The sequence below is a fragment of the Lichenostomus cassidix genome, chromosome 1 (assembly GCF_008360975.1).
Source record: "Lichenostomus cassidix isolate B80296 chromosome 1, HeHo_3.0, whole genome shotgun sequence".
NCBI lineage: Eukaryota > Metazoa > Chordata > Aves > Passeriformes > Meliphagidae > Lichenostomus > Lichenostomus cassidix.
In genome coordinates, this window is record NC_139479.1 from 8,535,137 (window position 1) to 8,559,042 (window position 23,906).

The following is a 23,906-nucleotide window of genomic DNA, read 5'->3' on the forward strand; positions in this document are numbered from 1 at the left end:
GAACTTTGACTAAAACTGTAGCCTTGAACCATTACTCTTTCTTCAAGACAGCTGAGGAAGACAGTTGTGAAACCTCAGAAATTTACAAAACAAAACCTTTATTAATTCTGAAACTTGATTTGTATCCAAAAAGTAACACAGATGGGTACCTCCCATGAGATTAAATCTCTTTTATAGTGGTGGAATTTACACTACCCTGTGTGATAGATGTTCTGTCTTAAGTATAACTGAATGCAATCTGTTGGGTAAAGAAAAGGAAGAAATGAGTGTGACCCTAATGATCAGGTGCTGTGTTCCACTCTCTGTGGCTCAGTTTTGTGTATTAAAAAAAGCCAGAAGATAAAAAATGCATGCTTTTCTAATAGACAATAATATCCTATAAAACAGTCAAGAACTATTGAAAAAATGTGACATGGGTTTTCAATTTAGCCTCTGTGTGTGCCAATTCAAATTGAATGATCAGGTTAAAAGTCAACTTGAGTTGTTACTGATTTCCATTGGCAACATTGAAAATTGAAAAATTGAAAATCCTGAGGAAAATTACTCATGGGAAAACTGATGTCTGTGAGAATTAAGACTAAATCATGAGATATATTCCTGAAGAAGCTGCTTTGATGTTTCTGTGCCAAGGTACAGATGTGATCTTTATCTGCTAAAGTTTCTGGATAAATGAAGACAAGGCTAAATAAAAAGGGATATTGTTGAAAGAGGATTATAATGGTTATGAAGACATAAATTTTGTTTCCTTTATGGAATGAGTTTATAGGGCAGGGTACAAGTCTGAGTAGAATGCCAAATGAAAGGAGAATAAGGTGAGATCCTTTGGGCTGAAAAGAATCCTTTTGATTTTTCTGAGGTTTCTGTTTCAATTTAATATGCAAGTAATATCAAAATAAAGTGTTAAGAAGGATGTACGGATAGGCACAGTAAAAAAGGAATTAGTGCAAAAGGGATTCAGAGAGTGAGAATATAATGAAACAAGCTGCATACCATATTTTTAACATTCATGGATACACAAGCTTCCATTTCATTCACTGAACTATGCAGTGTTAAGAAGTATTGTAAAAAAAAAAAATAGGGGGAAGGCTTTTTTTACTGCTTTCTTTTCAGAAACTTGGTTTAGAAGTAGATACCTCTTTTAAAGAGGTGCTTTGAAAGAGAAAATTAGGAAACAGAAAAATTGAATGTAAGAGAAAAATTAGGGAAGAAGCATTCCAGTTGGTTGCTACGGAAATAGGCAGTAGGATGCAGGGTAAAAAGAAAAGATGTGGATAAGAGTGGGATTTTGCAGAGCCTTGAAGATATGGATGAAATTTTTTTGACTGGATATGGAAGGAGAAAAATCTGCAGAGATATAAAGTTATATATGCAGAACTACAGTGAGGATTTTGTTGAATTCCAATGAGGATCAATACTTACATTATCAACAGAAGGAGACCAGCTTTTTTTATCCATTTATTTCTATGTATTTAAGGTAATTTGGTGTCTGGCATTTAGTAAAGTTGTGGTGTTGTCAGCTCATATTTGTTATGCTCCACATACAGCTCTTTTGTACCTGTCTGAAGAATTCCGGTGAAAAGCTAATTTAACTGCAGCCACATCTTGGGGGGTTCTGAGCAATTTGTTTATTCTGCTGCTATTATCCCCTAGTTGTGACATTTTACAGTGAGAAATAGCTACATAATTTTCAGATGAGATTCATATCTTACTGCCCAGATGATAATGTCTGCTTAAATGTTAGGATGTTCTTGACCACCAGTCTGCTTTTTATTTTTTCACTCTATTACTCTCGTAATTCACTTCGCGCTGTTCACTTGAATATTTACTTGAAAATGGTATTAAAATTATTTCATCTACTGCACAATAGTGTATTCTGTCTGCCTCTGCTTTTGCTGGAGAGGCACAACTGCATATTTAATGTTCATTCCCCATTGCCTACTGAGTTCCAGCAGTGTCTGTGTGAAGACTCCTAGAAGAGAGTGGAGAAGCAGGAAAAGAACAAGTGTCAGATGAGAGCTGAAGTGGGCTATGAAGAAAGATACTTCAAAAGATTTGGAAGGTGAAGATTAGATGCCAGACATCTGGTGGTGGAAAATGGTAGTAAATGTCTGGATTTGTAGTTTCTGTTTTAGCAGTTTGGGGAAGAAATCTTTGTTAGGTGTCAGGGCCACAGTGAGCATGGAGCCTTAAAAAATTATCAGAACCATTGAAAAAAATCAGTGAGAGTGCAGTATGTTACATTCAGCACCAAGTGAAAATAATTAATCTGGCTTATGAAAAGCATGACACTGCAAATTTATGAATGCCTGGGCTTTCATTGCATGTTTGTATTCAGTGACTCTGCTGCCCTCTTTTATGAAATGACTGCAAATAAGACCAGTTCAGTGAATTCACTTGTGTCGCTGTTGAGCCACTAGCAGAGTAAAGAACCCAGTTCTCAGTGGCAAGAAGGAAAAAGACCTTTATTGTTTTGATTTCATCATATATATAGAGTTTTCAAAGGTCACCCAGATTGGTCAGCCAGAAACCTCCCCCTAGGCCTGATTGGCCAGGCCTGCACCATCCAGAACTTGGGACACTGTTTTTAATAACATCCAAACCTTATCTTTATTTATAAAACACAAAAGGAATTCTCATGGGAAAGACCTGTGCTAGCCACACACTTGCACCTCTGTTTTACTGCATCGATCCCAGAAAAAGCCTCTGCAATGAGGGCAAGAATTTTTGGAGTCTCAGCATGTTTTAATTTCCATCTGCCTCACTGGGAATGGGAGACAGTGTGCAAGGAAAGGGTCCCTTAGGGAGATGCTCCCCTTTGCCATGTTTGTGTCACCAAGTGCGCCGCGGGTTAAGCGCTATTTGTGGAGAGCTCAGACAGCCAGATCTCCTCTGGGTATCCACGAGAGACTGCAGCATCCAGTGTCCAGCAGATTTTTATCACCAGAAAATGCAGTGTATAATGAGCTGGTCTTCAGTGAAATCAAACACTCCCTTTTCAGAAACTGGAGGGAGGAACAAAGGCTTCTCTCCTGACATTGTGAAACTCCATTTGAGGTCAGAAATATCCAGTGGGTCTTTCAGTGCCTTCTATAGGCAACAGCCTCATCTTCAAATGTCTTTGTAAGTGACTCTTTTGAAGCTTGAACACAGGTTCTTTTCCACTCAAATGTCATTTAAATCTCTGAGATTCCCATTTTGTGAAGCTGTTGGACTGCTCCTTTAATTTTTAGATGCATGTGATATCTATTAATTAGTTTTACAGTAAATCAAGCATTTGCAGAAATTCCCAGTTTCCCAGTTTGTATTCCCAGAGTGTAAAATCCTTGGAGTTTTCATGATATAAGTCTTATGAGTCACAAAATTATTTTTTTTTAAAGTGATTTATATCCTTTCATCTTCTTAGTGGCTATTTAAAGAGCACTTTTATTCCAGAGCTTTTGAAGAAGTGTCCTTACTAGAACTTGCAAATAAATGACAACCATTAGAACTGCACAGCTGAAAAGCCTGATTGGTTTTTAAACATCAGTGTTCTTCAGTAATTTTGCATACATGAGTGTTGCTTAAATGCATACTACCTTTTTGGAAATCTTTATTTACCCAAATGAGAACACTGATGTACTGAGCCTAATGGCCTTTCAAAAGAAGAAATGTTTCATGATTAAAAATAAACTGTCTTGGAAGAATTACCTCAGAACATATTTTCTTTTCTTACTAAAATAAGGCAAAATATTATTCAGAAAATATGAAGAAGTAATATTTTTTATAATCAGAATTATTATTTCCTAGATTTAACTAGCTGTGTATGAATAGCATGCTTGTAGCTTCACAGTGTTTGGATTGATAAGTATCTCTGAGTTCAGTCAGATATGGCTAAAGCTCTCCCTGCTGCTCTCTGTTTACAGAACTCAAGTGCATTAATTGGGGTATACTTTTATATCTGCATGTGGATTTTACATCTTGCATTAGATAAAACAAGAATTTTACCTGTACTAAAAATGGTGATTTTTAAAAAGAAACTGAACTGAAATGAACAGAAAACTGAATGAAAGCATACAAGGAGCTGGGCATAAAGGGTCCAGGCCTGTTTGAGCAGAATGTTACATTGCATTTGACTTTGCTTTAAAGGAAGTGTTAATTCTTTCTCAGTGTTTTATTTATTCTGCCACTTTAACTGAAACTGGAAATTCTAAGAGTCAAGAGAACTCTGAATATTTGAAAAGTTGAACAGTTTTCTAGCTGTTTCATAACTTTTTTTTTCCCCCTGGGTTCTGCCAGTTGTTTAAGCAGCATGTGTAGTACAGGATTGCTAGAATAAAATATTAACATTTCACAGAGACTTCCCACAGTATGATAATATTGGAGTCTTCAGGGCAGCTGTGATGAAAAATACAACTCTATTTTACATTTTTTAGCAGTCCTAAACTAGATCAGCAATCCAGATTAAAATAAACTGAAGGGACCAACATAACGAAGTTTTCAAATATTGGCATTCAGAAATGCATCATTTTTTCCTTAGGTGTTGGAAGTATTAAAATATTTTAACTAATTACTTAATATAAGCATAGAACAGGTTGTAAAACAGCCTGGAGCAGAAAAAAATTTAAATTTAATTGCTTCTGACTAAAACATTCTATATACATATGTCAAACCAAAACCAAATGTCTTTGAATACTAAAAGCAGCATGCAATTCCCAATGCTGTTTGTCTTCCTAGAATCTGAACTATGAAATAAGCTTTTTCAAAGTAGCATTGTGTGATATAACTGCTGAAAGAAGCATCTGCTCAACAGCTGCAATTTTTTTTCACTGTGGAATGGTCTGAATTGTGTCATCCTTCCTCTCCCATTGATTGTCAACATCTGAATCTTCATGTCCTGGCATTTGTCAAGGGTGACTCCTAAAAGCCTTGGGCTGTGTTGGAATCCCAATGCATGACATAAATGTTATATTTTTCAAATGGAGAAACAGCAAAGCATGAAACAATGTAGGGTGATCCTAAATTTTATAGACTGTAGGAAAAAGTGTTCATATTGAATTTCAATTTAACAAATTACATTTATTGTAATAAAGTACATGCATATATGGATTAATACATGGAAATCCTGTATTTTGGTACTCAGCATGTATCTAATCTATGATTGATAATCTCATATGCTGGCCATAATACTTTGCTTACATCTGTGTGACTTTAATCTGTCATATGTTGTACAGAGCTCTGCGAAGAGTCTACTTTAAAGAGATAGAAATGTTTCAGTATAAACTGCTACATCTCTTAGAGTTAATCTGTGTGTTACAAAAATGAAGCAACAAAAGTTCATGCCTCCTGTTAGCTGCTGAAGTGGGAAGAGGGAAATTGTGCATTTCAGAGAAGGACAAAGGACCAGAAGTGTGGGAAGGCATCTCCATACTCACTTAAATTTTTTTGTAGTTTTGCAGATTGGCAGTACCAAAGTGAGCTTTTTTTCAACATTGTCTCTTGGACTTTTCATATAAACAAATCTGTCATGTCTATTTTAGCATTCTGAGTTGGGAGGCCCTGGGAATTAATTCTGCAGCAGACTGGCACTCTGCAGCCAGGATATGTGTACAGGGATACACTCCCAGCAGTTCTGTGCATTTGTACTCAGCTGTGCAAATTCAAAATGTGCCCTGAAATATGTGGTCATAGTAAAATGAAATCTGTAGGAGTTAGTGCTTGTGTTAAAACACTTCTCATCCATAAAATGTGTAAAACTTTTAAATGGATTAGCAGCTTGAGATTCTTTTCCTCATAGAAATGTTCCCTTCTGTGCACAAATTACTATTATATACTGAATATCTCAGTTTTCTTTATTACAGCTGGAGGAGACATTTGATTCAAGAAGCTCAGCTGTTTATTTTTATGTCATTACAACTTGGCCTTTCAATAGCTGCTTCAGGGAATAAGAAAAAAGGCTGCTGGTGACATCTTCACTATTTCTCTGTATTCTGTTTCTCAGGCTTGCAGCCATCAATGGCATTGATGTCCTTAATGATTTTTTTTTCAATTGTCCCAATGGCATTACTCAAAAAGAGTATTACATACTTGAAATTTTCATTTGGCTGATGAACTAGAAATATCTCTCCATAATGCAGATGTGGTAGCCAGAGCAATATTGCTATTACCATTCACATATCCCAAGTAAGTCTTCCAGCTTCCATTTTGCTGGAAACTATATAGCCTGTCATGTGAAATGGGAAGATTTTATTATGCAATCAGAAGGAAATCACTGAAGTTTTAGATAATTGCAAGTTTTACTTATTTTTCATTTTTAGTAACAAATGAAAGAATTGTAACACTGAGCCAACCAACTGTGTGAAATTACAGCACACACAGACTGATATTTTTCTCCTGTATCATTTAGGTTCTTCTGAAACACTGGAGTTTCTGTATGAATTGCAATGTCAATCAGATGAAATTAAATCTCAGCTTGAATCTTGGCTTGGTATGCAGCTGCTTGAAAAAGAATGGGACACAGAATCCAGAATTGTAACAGTGGTCTTTAATGTAGTGTTTGCACCTAGCAAACCCATAAGGTAAGCTCCTGTTCCTTACTACCAAAAAAACATTTAATGGAGTCCTGTCTGGTCACTCTTACCTATATAATCATCTCTCTGCCTTCTTTTACTCATTTTGTTTTCACCTCTGAGATCTGTGGGTTTAGATTTTCTCCCTTGCTGCTTCTCAGTATGATGCCTTTGGTTTAAAACTGATAGTGTTTCTTTTTTAGAGCTTGTCAGATTGTTCTGTTCAATTCCATAGTCGGTGTGTGCATCATTTTACTCCTAAACATCACATATTGGAAGGCTTCCAATGAAAATTAGTTGTTCCCATAATTCATAAAAAACATACAAACAAGATGGACTATCAGCCCAACAAGATGGACTTCCAGTAGAGAAGTTGGAAAACTTCTCTACAAACATGTGGGTGTATTCTTTAACTAGATGGGATAGTTGAATTTGGAATTAGTCTCTAGTGCTCCTGTAACAGTGATCCACAGGAAATTATTCTCCTTTTCTATAGTTGTGATGTGAGAAATGATGTATGTGCTTTGATTTATTTAAGAACATCCCCCTTCTTTAAAAGGAAACCATGGAAGTGAGATCCTCTTGGAGAGAGGGAAGTTGCCCCTTCCTTTGGATACAATCAAATGTGTGTCAGGAGGAGGCTGAAGAGAAGTTGTAATGACCTGCAGGCACAAAGTGAATTCAGTCCCAGTGTTACCAGCAGTGTTAGGGAGCAGTCACTGCTGAGTATCATGGACTGCATGAAAAAGTTATCTTTAGGATGCAGGAGGTTACTCTTTGTTGCAGTAGTCCAGAAGGTTAATGAAATAAGTAAAGAGCAAACCTTTTGTAAGAATGATCCACACACCCAATGCAGTGTCATTGTGTCAGAGGGAGGTGAATTTAGAAAGCCTTTTCTACTCTGTCCTTTTTACTGTATTATTTTTTAGTTTTGTTTGGATTTTTTTATCTTTGTGTACTTGAGACTTACCAGGCTTCATGAAGAGGACTCAATGACTGCAATTAGTTTTGTTATCTTCAGAATCTACAGCACCAACTCTCCTAGATGGTCCACAGGCATCAGTCTGGCTTTTTTCTTAAGTATATAGACCTTTGTGAGATCTGAACTGCAAAGTTCTTCTCTAACATGTCAGTAAATACAAAATAATGAGTAAAATAAATTCAGTGATTTTTTTTTTTTTTGCTCAAAAGAGGGCAAGCAGAAGAAGAATAAAATCTCATGGCTGTGCCAGCTAGGAATGTTACGTTCATAGTATGTTCTTTCTTGTATTTTGCTGTAAATATCTAATGCTATTTAATCTACATTCCAGTCAAATTTACCTGTTATATACAATGCCATGCAAAATTAGGTATGTATTCTGATTTAAACCCATTTGTATTTTCATTTTAATGTAGTGTACTTCTACATACTCAAGGATTATTTTGTACATTAATCATTTTATGTTTCGTAATGTTTTTCCATGTATTGAGTGTGTTTGTCTGAAATTTCAAGGACTGAGGCATTGCTTGCAGTTCAGTGTACTAGAGGAGGTCTGTGGAAGTTTCCATTGCTGTTCATTGCTACAGAGCCAGAGGTGGATGATGTGATCAACATTGAAGCAGTTGGCCTGAATAAGGAATCCATAGTTGGCTTTAAGCTCACAAGCCAGACCAGGTAAAAACACTTAATATTTATGCAGCTTTCTGAGGGTACAACTCCTATTCAAACACATTGGTTAGGATAAATTTGGGCAACAGAAACATAACTGGGATGCAGCTGTTTCATCATTATTTTCAAGACCTGCACTGTGTAAGTAACAAATGCGATTTTGAAGCTTTGCTGTAGAAAACAGAAACATTCTATATTTAGGCTTCAGCTTTTCAAGAAAAAATTTATGGAATAAATCCAAATGTTTGTGTTATGACTTTAGTTTTGTCCCAAAAGTCTTGGAGATGTGTTAAATGTGAAATACAATGTTAAGGAAGGTGTTTAGTAGTATTAAAGGCTCACTAGTAAGGCTTTAGTGCTTTTACTAATAGATTTTTTTCAAGGTACTTTATGCTTACACCAAGTTAAAAACATTCCCTCACATTGTGCTTTAAAAAATTTTAAATGTGCCATTCTTTTTAAAGTACTTCTGTTATAATATGTAAGTATGCTATGAATTAATCTCTACTTCTACTAACTAAAATAATGGTGTAATTCTTCAGCATTTTGTTGCTCTCCTTTTCTAAAAATACTGCAGAAATATCCATTTATTTATTTTTTAAATATTTAAATTATTTTCTTGGAGTTTTGCAATGTTATAGTAAACTCAGTGTCATTTGTACACTGCAAGAAGTCAAGGAATAAATTGTGTGGTAATGATAAATAAGTTTTAAAATAGGAAACAGTGAATCTGAAAGAATCATGATACTTACAATCTATTTAGCTTATGGAAATGTAAAGGTTTCTTTTATTTTCTTTTAAATTAACTATTTTTACTATATATCTAGAAAGTGTGACAGATATGCAGATTGACACTTTCATTGTAGATACATCCTTTTGTTTCATCCCCATCAGGAAGTGTATTTGGTTCCAACTGATTTTTTTTTCAAAGGTCATTTCCAAAAGCTGTGTCTCTAGGATGGACAGTTGTTCCAGGTTTTAGATGTCTGTCAGTGATGATAATTATTGAGGACTCTGAAAAAGGCTTCTATCACAGTGTTCAAGTTAACAGCTTCAATAGAATGGGCTGTTTCAGGAACAAAAGTGAAGCAATTGCTCTGGCAATGCTGTAATCTCCTGGTAGGTGTTTGATAGTAGTGAAGATACCTGATGTTCTTCAGAAAGGTATTATAAAACCTGAGTCATTACAGTTATATAAAGAAAAAACCATGATGGAAGATAGATTGCCTTTTGCCCTTAAACAAATTCGAACTTTATTTTATATAGCAAGCTTTTCCCCCTACATTTCAAATGCAAAATGTAATGTTTGCATGTACTGAAAAAGTTCTGAGTTATAAACGATACCAGGAGCTCCACTCATCAGGGTGCATTAGGAAGAGCAGTGCCAGCAGGTCAGGGAGGTGATCCTGTCCCTCTGCTCAGCCCTGGTGAGGATCACCTGGAGTGCTGTGTCCAGTTTGGGACTCCTCAGCACAGGAGAGACATGGAGCTCCTGGAGTGAGTCCAGCAGAGTGACAAAGATGCTGAAGGGACTGGAGCATCTCGCTGAGGAAAGGCTGAGGGAGCTGGGCCTGTTCAGCCTGAGATACCTGAAACAGAACCTCATCCCAGTGTGTCAGTGTCTGCAGGGAGGGGTCAGGGATGGACCAGGCTCTGCTCCCTGCTGCCCAGCAATGGGACAAGAGGAACAGACACAAACTGATGCCCAGGAAGTTCCACCTGAACATGAGGAAGAATTTCTTTCCTGTGCAGAGACCAAGCACTGAACAGATTGTCCAGAGAGGGTGTGGAGTGTCCCTCACTGGAGATGTTCCAGAGCCATCTGGACACAAGGCTGTGCCATGTGCTCTGGGATGACCCTGCTTGAGCAGAGAGGTGGGAGGAGGTGACCCACTGTGTTCCCTTTCAACCTGACCTGTTCTGTGATTCTGGCATTCTGTGATCTGCTCTGTAAATTATATATTGCTTTGTCTTACCTGTGATTTGCTTAGGAGATTTTGGTGGTTTTGTATAGAAATAGAACACTCAGCCAGTCAACACCTAGAGTACTGGATCTGCAGATTAAAAGAAATTACATGACAAAAACATATATTACAGGTGTAATTTAACGCTTTAATAACTCAAATGACTTAAATTAAAAATAACAGAATGAAATAATAAAACGGGGTTTAAAAATTTTGAATAGGATATAAAGTGTCATCCTACAGATTTTGAAAAAAAAAAATGATCAGCTCTTTGGAGTTTTCATAAGTAAGCAATGAGCAGCACATTCCATAGAGAATCAGTTCTGTTACTTTAGGAGAGGTGGTTATTTTTTCTCCTTGCATGTAGATACTTTCTGTCTTTTCTTCTACTGGGCAGTCACTCATGGCACTGCTACTTTGAGAGTAACTGTGGGGGAAACAGAAATGTATTTCTGAGCAGCCTGCAAGGGAGGGACTCTGCAGGTGAGTCTTTTTCTCCAGCTACTCTCAGTACAGAGGGTTTGCACAGCATCACTAAAAACACCTCTGCATCTTTTTGAGCTAGCAGGGCACATAGTGGTGCAACAAATTATATTTGAGAACCACAGGCCCGAAAAAGGCTTAGGATCTTAGTAAGGACAGGTCAGGATTCTTGTGTGTGTATCTATATATATACACATACACACACACCATATTGAATGAGATCAATGAGTTTTGGTTTCTTTTTCTTTACAGCTACTGCAATTCAAATGTGGGCTTCTTCCTTTAATTCCACACACCCACCTCCCCTCCTCCCTCCACTTCCCCCCGAAAAATCCTCAGTGTGTACAAAATATCTCAGACTGAATTAATGATTTTGGTGTATTTGCTTCAAGAAGGATGAGCAGTTACAAATGGGAGGTCATTGCTACACTCTTCACAATGATCTGCAATAATGAAAGCTCTGGCAGTTCATGCAAATATGTAATGCACCCTTTTATACATTTAAAGTTGACACACACATGACCCAATGAAAAATAGCCCAATATAAGCTCCAGTGAATAAAAAAAGATACTGAGAATGTAGCTAGTTTTATTGCATGAAGAAAACATATTTTTTAAAACCCTATGCACTTATGTCAGTTGGGATGTAGGAATAGACCAATATTTTCCTTTCACCTTCAAATATTTCAAAGGAACATGTTGTTGAAGGGTTTCTTGTATTGGCATTAAGCTTGATTAGAGTCAAATCAGCAGACTTCACTTCCTAAATAAGAAAAATCTACCAATTCTTAATATTCATGGATGACCTTTTTCGGGTTTTATCATTAATGTAGGTTTAATTCAACACCAGCTGAAATCATTGGCAGCATTTCCACTGAGGTAATTTGTTTTAGTACAAACCTCTAATATTTGAGATAATATTAGCACTTGTTTTAATACCAAATGCATTATTGAATGCCAATGGTTTACAGAATGACAGCAGTATTAACAAAAATGGATAGAATATTATCCTTGGAAATAAAACTTACAAAATTTTTTGTATCCATCTTAAATTAATGGTCTATTTTATATTGAAATCTGTAATTGAAACATAAAATGAAAATTCTCAAGGTGATGCTTTGCTTAAGAAAACTAGTCCTTTCTATACTGGCTTACTGAAAATGTATTTTTTGTCAATTAAGTTTGGGATCAGGACATTTGTATTCATACAGAAGTGTATTTTGGAGCTTCTTTACTGCTCTATCTTCCTGTACAGAGGTACTTTGATGATGGGATTTATTCCTTCACATTAAAATACTGATGTCCAGCTAGTGCAGAGTGTTACCTTGTGTTTTCCAGTGCAAATACTTCAGTAGCCAACATGAAATGTGTGAGATAGATAGATAGATAGATAGATAGATAGATAGATAGATAGATAGATATGAACACTATATTCACTTGGAAATCTTTTGTAAAATTCACTGCATTTGAAGGTTCAGTCAAGTTGGAGGATAATTCTCTCCTAGTTGTTCTGTCTGCTTCTTTCTCATACATAGTTTCCTGTCACCACTTTCATTGTATCTTTCCATGTGCCTCTTAGTGATTATTTCTGTTATGTTTGGCTTCCTCTATACAGTGGAATTCTTTCCATCTTGCCATCCCAACCTGTCACTCAAATCCTGTGTGTATCACAAACAGAGTATTTGTTCCATTAAGGAAACTTCCTGGATAAACTCAAACTGCACCTCAGAAAAATGTAGCACCTGCTGTCACAAAAGCAAACAGCCTCGTGTGGATTTGATCTCCACAGAGTGGCATCTGCAAAATCCAAGGCTCCACCTGATTATGGAAACAGAGCTAGAATAAAGAGGAAAAAAACCCCAAACTGGTGGGCTGGGAGATGAGAATAAAGATGAAATTAGGCTTTAAAATGACTGCATGTGCAGATTTAATTGTCTTGAACTACTTTTCATTGGAGAGTTTCCTTATTTCTTCTATGCACATTTCCTAGTGCAGAGAATAAATGTTCAATTAAAGACATTCCTTGATCACACAAAATTAATTTTGATTCTGAGGAATTAGTGAGCAACCCATTTTGTTTCTGTACCCTCCCTAACGTTGAAGGGAAAACTAAAAAAAAAAAAAAGTTTACAATTACAATTCTAAGAACCATTTCTATTTTACTGTAATTACTGCTGTATTTCACTAGAACTACCTCAAGCCAGAATTAAGTGTGCTGCAAGAAAATGCTTTTGATAAGTTCTCAGCTCATGCATCCTCTCCTGGACTCTCTCACCCATTGCTGTGCATGTTACAGACCTGGATTCTTCCAGCAATCTCTTTGTTAGCAGTTCTACAAAATTCTACCACTAATCTAAAGATGTAATTAGAATACTTTATCTCAGCACTTCCCACACAGTGGCAGCTGCAAAGCACAAATGTTGACTGGGCTCCATTTTTTGGAGTCTAAATGGAGACCAGTGGAAAATATTGATAATGTAAACATGCAGCAGACCTTCCAAAAAGTTATGATTATCCTTCCTAATAATGCAATCTTTGACATGTCACACATTTAGCCAGGAGCTGGTTCAGGTCATCACTCAGTCTGCAAATACAGCACCCCTGGGTAGAGCAGGGATGAGACAGAAATTGTCTCGTGAAGATAAAACCTCCAACTCCTGCTTTGGTTTTACAACATGCACACAACAAAAAGTCATGTTAGGGTTGGTAAAGCATTCCCTGACAGTGATTTGTCATGCAGAGTTTGCTCATATTTTTTGAAAGTCCTTTAATTCTGAGCAGCTTTTCCAAAGCCACAGAAGTGATAGTTGGAGTTTAAATCTTCTCTGATGTCCAGAGTTCAGGATTTAGAGCAGCCAGTTAAACCAGGGTTGGTTTGGGTATGGAACATAATGAATTTTGATAAATAATGAGTTCCTAATTTATTTTTTCCTTGTCTTTCTTTTTTTTTTGGTTACTAAGAAATTATCTAAATCATACCAAGTGTCACTAATAATTCTATAGAATTTGACAAATGCACACAGTTAAAAAGTTTAAAGGACTTGACTGTGAAATAACTGAAATTTCTTGTGTCATCCAACAGATGTTAACTACAAATTACAATAAATAAGTTTAGTTGTGATTAACTATTGAACCACATTGTGGCATTTTCATATCTCTTCTTTGCTGAAGCATTTAGGTACTTTACAGATTTAGACATTTTGTTCTTTTTCTTTTATTAACAAAAGATACCCAAACATTTGATCAAAAGGACTATGAGCTGGTATTTTTATGTATGGCTTTTCAAAATACTGAGTTTTTTAAAGGAATATTTCTACAGTAATAATTTACTGCTTCAGTAGTTTTGGAAAATGAAATGTTAAACCTATTTTGAGCCTTAATTTAATAAAGGCTTGTATTTTCAGTTTTGGTGAGTATTTTTTAAGTTTTGAAGTGTGATGTCTACAGGAATATAAATTTTAAGTTTTTCTTTAGTTGAAGATGTAAGATGCTATTATTTTTTAGTTTAATAATTTGAAAATTCTCTAGCGTGAGAACTCTGATAAGCACAAACTGCTATTTAAGGACAAGATTAAAGGAGTAATTATAAATATGTCCAATAAAGACCAGCTCAGTTTCCTCTCTTCCAGGTTGCCATGATTTGATTGTCCATTTATTATTTAAATCCAAATTAGTATTTACTCTTGTTCATTATTTGAGAAAGGACAGAGTTCATGTTGTCTGATTCCAGCATCAAACAATTATGAGAGGAGTTAAGGAAAGACAGAGGGGAAATCACATTTACTTTGGTTTACAAGGCCTCAGTCCTTACATTTCCTAATTCATTTGTGCTTGGTTCATATGTGTTTTCAAAAGTGTGCACATCATTAAGCTTTATAAAGTCTGTTAGTATCTGCCACCCTCTTGAAGAAGCACAGACTGCCTCCCAGCTGACCTTCGTGGCTGAGAAATGACAAGCCAAACATTGGGTCTAGAGCTGCTTTACCTGAAGGAGTAATCAAAAAGGAGGAATTAAATTTTAATCATTTAAAAAATATATAATTATTAATTTCTAATTATACATGAAATATACAGACACAGAAAATGATAATGTCTGAAATTCAGGTGCTATTCTGGGAGTTTCATCTCCAGCTTTCTCTTTATTATGAAAGATGAGAATGAGAAAGCAATTTACTTATGCTTGTGAGGTACCCAGCATGCCAGTTCATCTCCCTAATGTGAACAGCAGTGAAAGCACGGCTTGTTTTGTCTCGAGAGGGCATCTTTAGATTTATTTTTAAAACAATGCATGATTTATCAGTGCAAGGTTCCTGCTTCTGATTATGTGTGATTTTTTAATTGCTGTTTTTTGTACTATCTTCATCAGAATCCCTGCTGGCCTATTGTATTATGGCTATACATTTAATTTGTTAGAATTTCTATTTTCCTTATTTGGACATAGTTTCTACTCTGAGAAATATTTTGACATCCACTAAATGCCCTGACTCTTTTGCTTAAAAGTGACACATTCTGGGGAGGGAACAAGGAGGTTTTAGCTATGATTATATATGTTCATGTAAGTTCGTAGACATTTGTGTATTTTACTCAACAGGAAAATAATTACAGCTGCCTCTCTAGAACCTTGTGATAATGCTGTCAAGAATCAATCAGATTTTACTTAAATCTTTTTTACTAGTTTTTTCCATTTTTGTTTATGAATGTTAAAATCTGAAAAGATTGATGCAATAAGATTATTTTTCTGTGACTTGGTAAATATCTCGTGTGCATAATTATAGATGAGTTTTGTGACAGTTTCATTTTAAACTGTCTGGTCCCCTTGTCTGGACAAAAACTGTAGCTTTTTCTCCTCTGTGTTTTCTGACTGTTTTGAGGTCTTGGAAAACCCCCCAAAACAAACTACTGTTGCATAACACTCCGCTAAGAGGCAATTTCTGCAGGAATGAAATCCCTATTTTCTTGTGTCTGCTGTGCATGCAGCCTGTCCCTGCCTCATCTCCCTTAGCATTTCATCATCACATCTGCAGTCCAAGTCATGCTCTTGGATTTCTCACAAAGACACCAAGTACTTATTAGGAGTTGTCATCCCTAACTACTTACTGGAAAACAGACTGAACACAGGAGATAAAGCAAGTGCTGCCTTAAAATGTTCCTGAACATAGTCTGTAGAGCAGTGCTGTTGGAAATGAAGAGCCATGTCCAGGTTTGTGTTTTCAGAAATGAGGTTTTCAATATTTTTGAGGCATTTTTGATGAGTGCTCTGCTCTGCTGCTCGGTCTAGGAGCGTCACTTCTTTTTGATGCTGTGCCTGCTCTCTGTGTGCTGTAGGTGTGCTGCAGGCACTCACAGCTGAGCAGATCTTGAGGGAAATAAAGATGTGGAAATTCAAGGCTTATCCAGCACATGGATGGGAGCTCAGGCCCAGCAGGATTAGTGTTGATGGCCCAGGGCTGTAAACTCAGCAGCACAGCTTTAGGCACCACAAAAAGAGGTTGTTAGCATAAGTTTCATGTCACAAGACTGGAAATGTAGTTTCAGATATTCAGTACTTTTGCCCACCTTGCTGTCACCTGGAGGAAAAGCCAGGCTAAATCTGCTGATGCACCCAAGTCTAACAGAACTGCTAAATAGCAGTTAATTGTTTTTTGAGGCAGCAGAAGCTTTTCGGTTTCTGTTTTCTGCACTCAGTGCTGTTTGTTTCTATAAACTGGCGGTGTGACCTTTTTTTCACGAGAGCATTTTGAATATAGTACAACCTTTCATGAGAACATGTTCCAAAGGAGGGCTATTTTTAAACAGGATGACAGAGGCCCAGCGTGCCACCCACAGGATAGAACTTGCCCAGGAAATGTGGGACATTTCCGTAGAGATGTGACTTGTCATAAAATATTAAATTTCATTTCTTTGTGGGTATTTTCTTTGAGAAGTGTTATTTCTGGTCTGACAGTCCGTGAATAAACAGATTTGAACAGCTTTTCTTTGCGATGCTCTTAGCTTTTCATTCTTCAAGTTTTATCAACTGAAAATGTTTTCCCTCTAAGCACCCACGATACTTGCCCTGCTGTATGGTGCCAGGGTGTTTTGGATTAATGTTTGACCAGCCCATTGTATTTCTAGTTTCAATTTCCTGTGTTCTCCTTCTGTCCAGAGAGCGATAGAGTTGTTCTCAGCAACACATATAAAAACTAAGAGAATGCCTCCCCAGAAAATACAAAAATGTACAGTCTTTTCATGCTGAGAATGTTTACTGCAGGGAGTCCCTGAGGAGCTGTGATGGACAGGCTTTAGTCCGGGGTTGGCCTAAGATTGTTTCATAGTGCTCAGCCAATTTCTGTACCAGGACTAAGCATTTTCTTTGTGTCCAACAGCACTGCTGTGAAACAAACTGTAAGACAAGATCTGCAGTACCTGTGACAGAAATTCTTTGAGATAAGAGATATACAATAATATCAATAGAGGAACCTAATTATGTTATTGCAAAATCTTAAAGTGTTCAGTTTATGAAAAATATGAAAACAGTAATAGAAAATTATTATTTTTCATATCTTCATTTCAAGGCTTTCAGAACTTCCTCCTAATCTAGCAACACTCTGCCAGAATGCAAATTCAGTTCTAGTCATAAACCTTAATAAAACAGGTAGCTTGTCAGTTTTATTTGATTAGAGATTGGAGAAGGGAGTGCTTTTAATAGGAAAAATGGATTTTCATTCTGATATGGAATTTACTTCTATCACTATTATTATACCTTTACAAGTCAAATGATTTTTTTTCTAGTGGGAAATGCTATCATAATTCCATAGTTAATCTAATATTTATAACAGCATGTAAATGTGTTTGAAACTGAAGACCAGTATGCAGGTCCCTGTGTATAAAGATTACAAATGTTTACAAATAATTACTGCAGAATAATTATTCTGAAGGTAAGAAGGCTGTTAACATTCCATATTCATTCCATGCCGTGTTTCCTGAGTCACACCACATGGTGGCCTCAATGTTAGATTGCAGATCAACCCTGTTAAGATGCTGTAAAAGGCTCAGCAATCTCCTGTGCTTTTCCACAGCTCCCCGGAGCCATTCACTGCACACTTCCTGGCGGGCAGCGATCCTGATTTCCTCGTAATGCCACAGGCTGGAGAGCTTCTCCCAGCAGGCACTGTGGGAACCCCAATAACAGTGGGGTACAAGCCAAGGATGTATGGCAGGAAGCACACAGCAACACTGGTCATCGAGGTAAGCAATGCACAAATGCAGCTGCAGCAGTGCCAGCTGGAAAAGAAATCCTGCACCAAAGAGCAGCACTGGAACACACCAGTGCATGTGCTGTGAGGGTTTTGTTACTCCTCACATTGGACAAGAATAAAACTAAATTTTGAGAATTGATTCATGACAAGCTGGAAAAACATACTGTATTTTACACTGTATTTTACACTGTATTTTACTGTATTTCAATTTCTATGTTATCCCTTCACCATAGCACCAGAGGCAGGTATTAATCTTGATATGTTTGCCCCAGCTCCATAGACAACATGACTTTCACAGAGAATCAAAATAATCCTGTTAAGAACTGGTGGAGAATATAGAATTGCAGATGTGCAGCCTAGGTTATTGATTTTAATTGTACTATACATCTCATAGGATCAAAGGCTCCAGAAGGCAGGTGCCAAACTGTAGAAGATAGAATTTCAGAGCACAAAGCCAGGAATAGCTCTTTTGAAGCAAGATGCAAAATAAACAAAATTATTTGCAACCAAGTAGCCTGTGTAAGTCTGAAGGTCAGGAAACATTTGAAGACATGGATTCCTTCAGCAGTAAAAATGTTCTTATTAATTCAGAAACCAGTTTTCATGTTTTAAATTACTCTTTAAAAGCAATCTGTTGAAAACACACAGCAGGGGCAAACATCCTACATTCCCTGTAAATCATGGTTTCCACTTTAAATCTATTTACTTCATGCTGGCAATGTTTTCAGGCTACTGTATTAGAAGTGAAACAAAAATATTGATTTAAGAAATAAGATGGTCAAAGAAAGTTGATAAAAAGATACATGGAAAATCACTATAGTGTTTTATCTCTATAAGTGACAACTTGTACAGCAGTGAGTAAGAAACTCTAATCCTGGAAAAACGAGGTCCTTCAATCCCTCCCACTTGTTTTCTTTTACTGTGTTAAATGTTTGATTAACTTAACCTCTTTACATAAACAGCAGTGATGTTTATCACTCTTCCATTTGAAAAAGAAGATAGCTGTCTGAATATATTATCTTCTTTTTTGTATTTACAAAATGCTATATGACACAGCTGCAGAGCTCAGAAACTTCTGATGAAGTCCTGGAACTGAACTCCTGTTTTTAGGCATGGCACATCTAAATGTGCTAGCTTTCTTGTCTTGGCTTAGCTTTCATCACTAACAAAGAATTTTAACCATAAATCCATCTGGAATGGGACAAACACAGCTATCAAAGGTTATTATTAGCTTTTTAAGAACTCAGGCAGTAATCCAGAATTTCCTTTGAGGAATTTATCAGTACAGATGGCCTTGGTCTAATTGGATTTTAAGGTACATCCACTCACACCTCAGTCTCTGATTATGATCTAGGCAGACAGCTCTTTACACCTCCACCTCTGGTTCTGTGTGTGGCTGCAGGAAGTCAGTCATTCATACATATTACATATATATACATATATATATCAGATCACATCTTCTTGTATCTATTCCTGGACATTTAAAAATGCATCAAGGACTCTTGATGCTCATAAGCAATTTTGGACCAATGTAACTCCATCACAGCGTGTTAGAGATATTTCTAACATTCTTACTCTAATTGCAGAATTAAGTGGTTTCAGTAATATTTTGATGAGGCTTGTGTTCTCTTTGCTCTTTTTGGTAGCAAAAAGCAAAGTCTGTACTCCAGACTTGCCCCTTGCTCTCCACACAAGCTTTAATTCCTGCAGTCCTAATGGAAGGCAGAGCATCTGTGGCTGTGTGTGATGCAGATGCTGTGCTCTCAGCCCTGACAGGAAATAAGGTTTGATGACAACTTGAGAATACCTGATACTCACTTCTGCCTTTTGTGTTTGTTGAAATCATTTTCATTAGTGACCTGAGGGAGACAGACTTAGTTAGGTGTATTAAATAGAGGCAGTATTAAATCCCTCTTATTTGGGGAATAACAGTGGAGGTGGTGAAATGCAATTAGTGCTGGACCTAACACTGAAATGCCTTTCTTGCATGTATCCTCTCTAGCCAATATATTGGCTGAGGATTTGGGCTATTTTTAGAAATGGTGAAGAAGCTTCTTTTCTTTTACAGTGCCTCTCTTCTGCTGCTGTTGCAGTAAAGAATTACAGTACTCTTGTTTTAGAATGTCTTTTGCATTTCTGAGGGTAAAACCATATTCCTAACAATAACAGATTTTTATTATTAAATTCTTTGAACAGTAAGTAGCAGATTTGTAATTTTTGTGTGTTTCAATGAACAGTGATAATTAAGCTGTAAAGTAGCAGAGATGGCAGTGTAAGTTCTTTGGTTTATGTTCATTATTACAATTATATTGTAAAGGAAAATGGGATGTTAGGATTATGGAGAAAGATCCTACAGTCATCTTTTTCTTTTTTTTTTTTTTAAAGATTAAATCCTAATATTGTATGTGCAAATTTTTTTGTTTTGTTACCCTGATGAGTATCCAGTGCTGAGAAACTAATTAGCATTAACATATATATTAAAGTTTGTCTCTACCAGAACTTAGTGGGTATATTTTATTAACGGAATGTATATATATATAACTGAAATCATGTTGTCTAGTTTATCTTTCTGCACACAAATCAGGTACTTTGTGGGATATGGTGTGGATTCTTTGATACTTTAATATTAATGAATACTTACAGTAGGTTTTATTAATGGCAGAAAACCTTAATTACTTTGCTGAAGCAGTTAAAGTTCTTTAACCATCATTAAAACTTCTGTTCTCAGTCAACTACATATCAATGCAATTGAAGTTAGATGATTATTTAAATATCTGTTAGGAATCTTAATTTTGCAGAAGTGACAGAGAAAATTACTTGAAAAAATTATGTAGATCAAAGAATGAAATGTAATGAAAAGGCAGTAAGGAGAATAGTCATGCTTGTTTCTTTGGAAAAGCTTGTAGCTTTGAATGAGGATGTCACAACCTAATTGAGCTACAGGTAAGAAACAGTGAAACAGTGCCTGAGGAGCATTTTTAAATATGCATTTTTCCATAATCAAACTTCTAAATTTAGAATTGTCTTCATAAACAGTGCAGTTCTAACTGAAAAAAAAAAAAAGTATTACCCCTAATGATAAATAAGTGAACACACTTCTTAGAAAAGCTTTAAAGTGCTGTGAGGAAAGAAGGGACTTCCTGAGCCACAGGGACATCCCAGAGCTGTGATGTGCTGGTCAGGCTGAACAGAAAACCCCCAGAGTGAGGGATGGCAAGATGCAGCTGGGGCAGGAATCCCAGCCAGGCACAAGGTGGAGCAGCCAGGAGGCTGTGAATCCTCAGAAAAGGATGTATTCCTGTTGGCTTGCAGTTAATTTCCTTTCACTGTGCTGAATTCAGCTGGAGACCAGAGCAATTGCTTTGTAATTCATGTGTGAGACTTGTGAGATATTCTAAAGCAGAAGGCACACACAATAAGTCTTAAATGATAAAATAGGTGTCAGAGTGAACCAGATTGCAGGTAACATTATCAAGCCCTCCAGAAGTCAGGCTTGTGCACCTTTATTACTGAATAATCACTAACTTAGCCTATGGAAGATAGCATATCAAAACCATTTGTCATGCTGTTCTGCAAATCAGTGATGCAGTGTGCCAGCCACAGTACCCAGGTGTGGCTTCTCTAAACTTGTCTGAGCAAAACTGCATATCTTAGCAGCAAACAGTAATGTTATATATTCAGCAGCTTGCTGAAAATACCTTCTGCCTTGTTCCTGGTAGATTTCTTACAGTAGCTTACTGTTATTTTAAATTGTATCGCTTGAAAAGAATGAGTGAAGAAAAATGTAAGTAACTTACTAGAATAATTTATATAGTTTCCCATTAAATAAGATATGTGTTGATGTTGGCTTGACTTTTATGATTGGAAGCAGAGTGCAGAATCAATACTCAACATTTTTGATTCACAAGCATGAAGAAAGGTTATTTTCCTTATTGAGACTTACAGTTCTGGTAATGGCAAAAGGTGAAAATAACATGGGAACCATTGCTGTATGAGGGTGTTCAGACCACTGCCAGTCCTGGAGGATTTTGATTGCATAATGTCTAAGCAATGTTGTGAAACACCTAATATTTGAACTGCAGAAGTCAATTAAGTAAATTTTAATTATATGTGGAAGTGTTTTCTAAGCTAAGAAAATTACTGTTGTCCATCTTCTTCATTAGAAATTGGTCAGAGCCTGGGTGGGCATTTGTCTGCTTGTGGGAGGTGGTTTTTATTGGTTTGAGGATTTTTCTCCCTCTTTCCTTCACTTGTTAAACAACCAGTGTCTTGATCCATGAGTTTTCTTGCTTTTGCTCTTCCCTTACACAGTTCATGTAAAGGTTTTCTTTAATTTCATTCTGTATACACCGATCATAATTGCTCATTTTTTTGTCACCACTGCAGTGTAATATTAGGGAAATATATTATTATTTTCCAATATATAATATTGGGAAATATTCATTGCAGGAAATATTCCATGCATTACCTGTAATTTCTTGAGTTTTAACTTTTTAGGAAGTCTTGCAAATTTTGTTTTGTTTTTTTCTGAGTTCACACTATTTGGAAGTTAATTGGAATGCAATATTCCTTTAAATTCCTGATCCTTGCTCCCAATCCACTTTCATAAAACAGATTTCTTTAGCAGTTATTTACCATGTACTTCAGTAACACTTCCAGCCTACAATGAACACCCATGGATAATCTGTGTTTTGGAAATTAATCCTATGAATCGTGAGTCATCAGTAAAAATGTTTTAGATACCAAACAAATAGACTTTTATATAAATTATTTGGTGACTCTTACCAGTATTTGCTGAATAAATTGCTTCATGAACACTACTCAGTCAGCCATCAAGATGATTAAATGAACTTACTTGAATAACTTATTTAGTGAGAAGTGGCAGTGTGTGTCTCAGTTTTTAATTGTTAAAACCATTTTTCAGAGAGATTCAGTAGATGGCCATTACTCCAATCAGGTGAGCCAAATTATTATTCTCTTCACATTTTGATTCAGGAATGTTGAGGTTTTGAAAAAAGAAAGTAATTTATTTCAACAAGAAATCCTCCCTCAGATTGTCAAGGACATTCAGAATATGATCCAGTCTTTCTTCCTAAATTGTGTGTGAAATAGGCCTAGATATGCATCACAGAGAGCCTGGAATTCTCAACTACCTGTGTTTATATCAGATATATCTTCTTATTAGAGATTCTCTTTTATAATTCTGTTCTAGTCATAGTCAGATTGCAGCAGATTCAATTCCTTCTTCTTTAGACTTTGTTACTACCAGAGCTAGTCTTGGAATTATTCCAAATTTGATACAATAAACTGCACTGCCTTAAAAACAGGAAGAAGAGCTCCTCTGATTTGGGCAATTTTGGCCTGCTTTGGAGGCAGGTAAATACAGCTTGTGAGGCACATTCTATCATAATTACATGGTCATATATGGATGACCTTTGAAAGTCTCTCTCCCTCCTCTCCACCATTCCAGAGAAGTCTGAAACTGTGCTGATCTGTGTTTTCCTTTGCAGTGATGTGTCTGACCTGGAAACCCAAGGCAGCAGCTTTGAGGCACTTGCATGGATTCTAAAGTTGACAGACTTGCTCTTGCTGCAGTTTTCATATTGTTTAGAATAGTTATTGAAGTTAAGCTGTACAGATTTAGGCACAAAAAAATACTTATGGCTTCAGCAGTGCTTAAATACCTCAATATTGTGCCCTTGGAAATTAAGTATTCTGGTAAAATGGACATTTGTGGGTGTCTAAGGCTCCCTGAAAATTACTTAAATCTAGGTTGCCTTGAAAATTACTGATTTCTGGGTGGTTCTAATGCCAAACAAAGAACCCCAAGTTATGTTGACAATTACAGTTCCCCTTTGGCAGAAAGTGCTGAGCTGAAACAACATTTTTGGGGGTTTTTTTTCATTTAATTAGTACATAAATGCACAATTTTTTGTGAATGAGTATCTCCAGTTGTCTTGGATGATGGCACATGATTTACAACAGATGAACTACCATAGTTCAAGATGAGATATTAAGGTGGAGTTTTT

At 36.4% G+C, this 23,906-nt stretch overlaps 1 protein-coding gene across 1 annotated transcript in view; it reads left to right on the plus strand.

Moving 5' to 3' along the window:
- The window catches only part of CFAP47 (cilia and flagella associated protein 47), a 255,123-nt gene that overhangs the window by 227,506 nt on the left and 3,711 nt on the right, over positions 1-23,906 (plus strand). Inside the window, exons 61-63 of the mRNA XM_085049413.1 lie at positions 6,383-6,554; positions 8,038-8,199; positions 17,698-17,866. Coding sequence (XP_084905539.1) covers positions 6,383-6,554; positions 8,038-8,199; positions 17,698-17,866 — 503 coding nt within the window. The remainder of the gene's footprint in view (positions 1-6,382; positions 6,555-8,037; positions 8,200-17,697; positions 17,867-23,906) is intronic.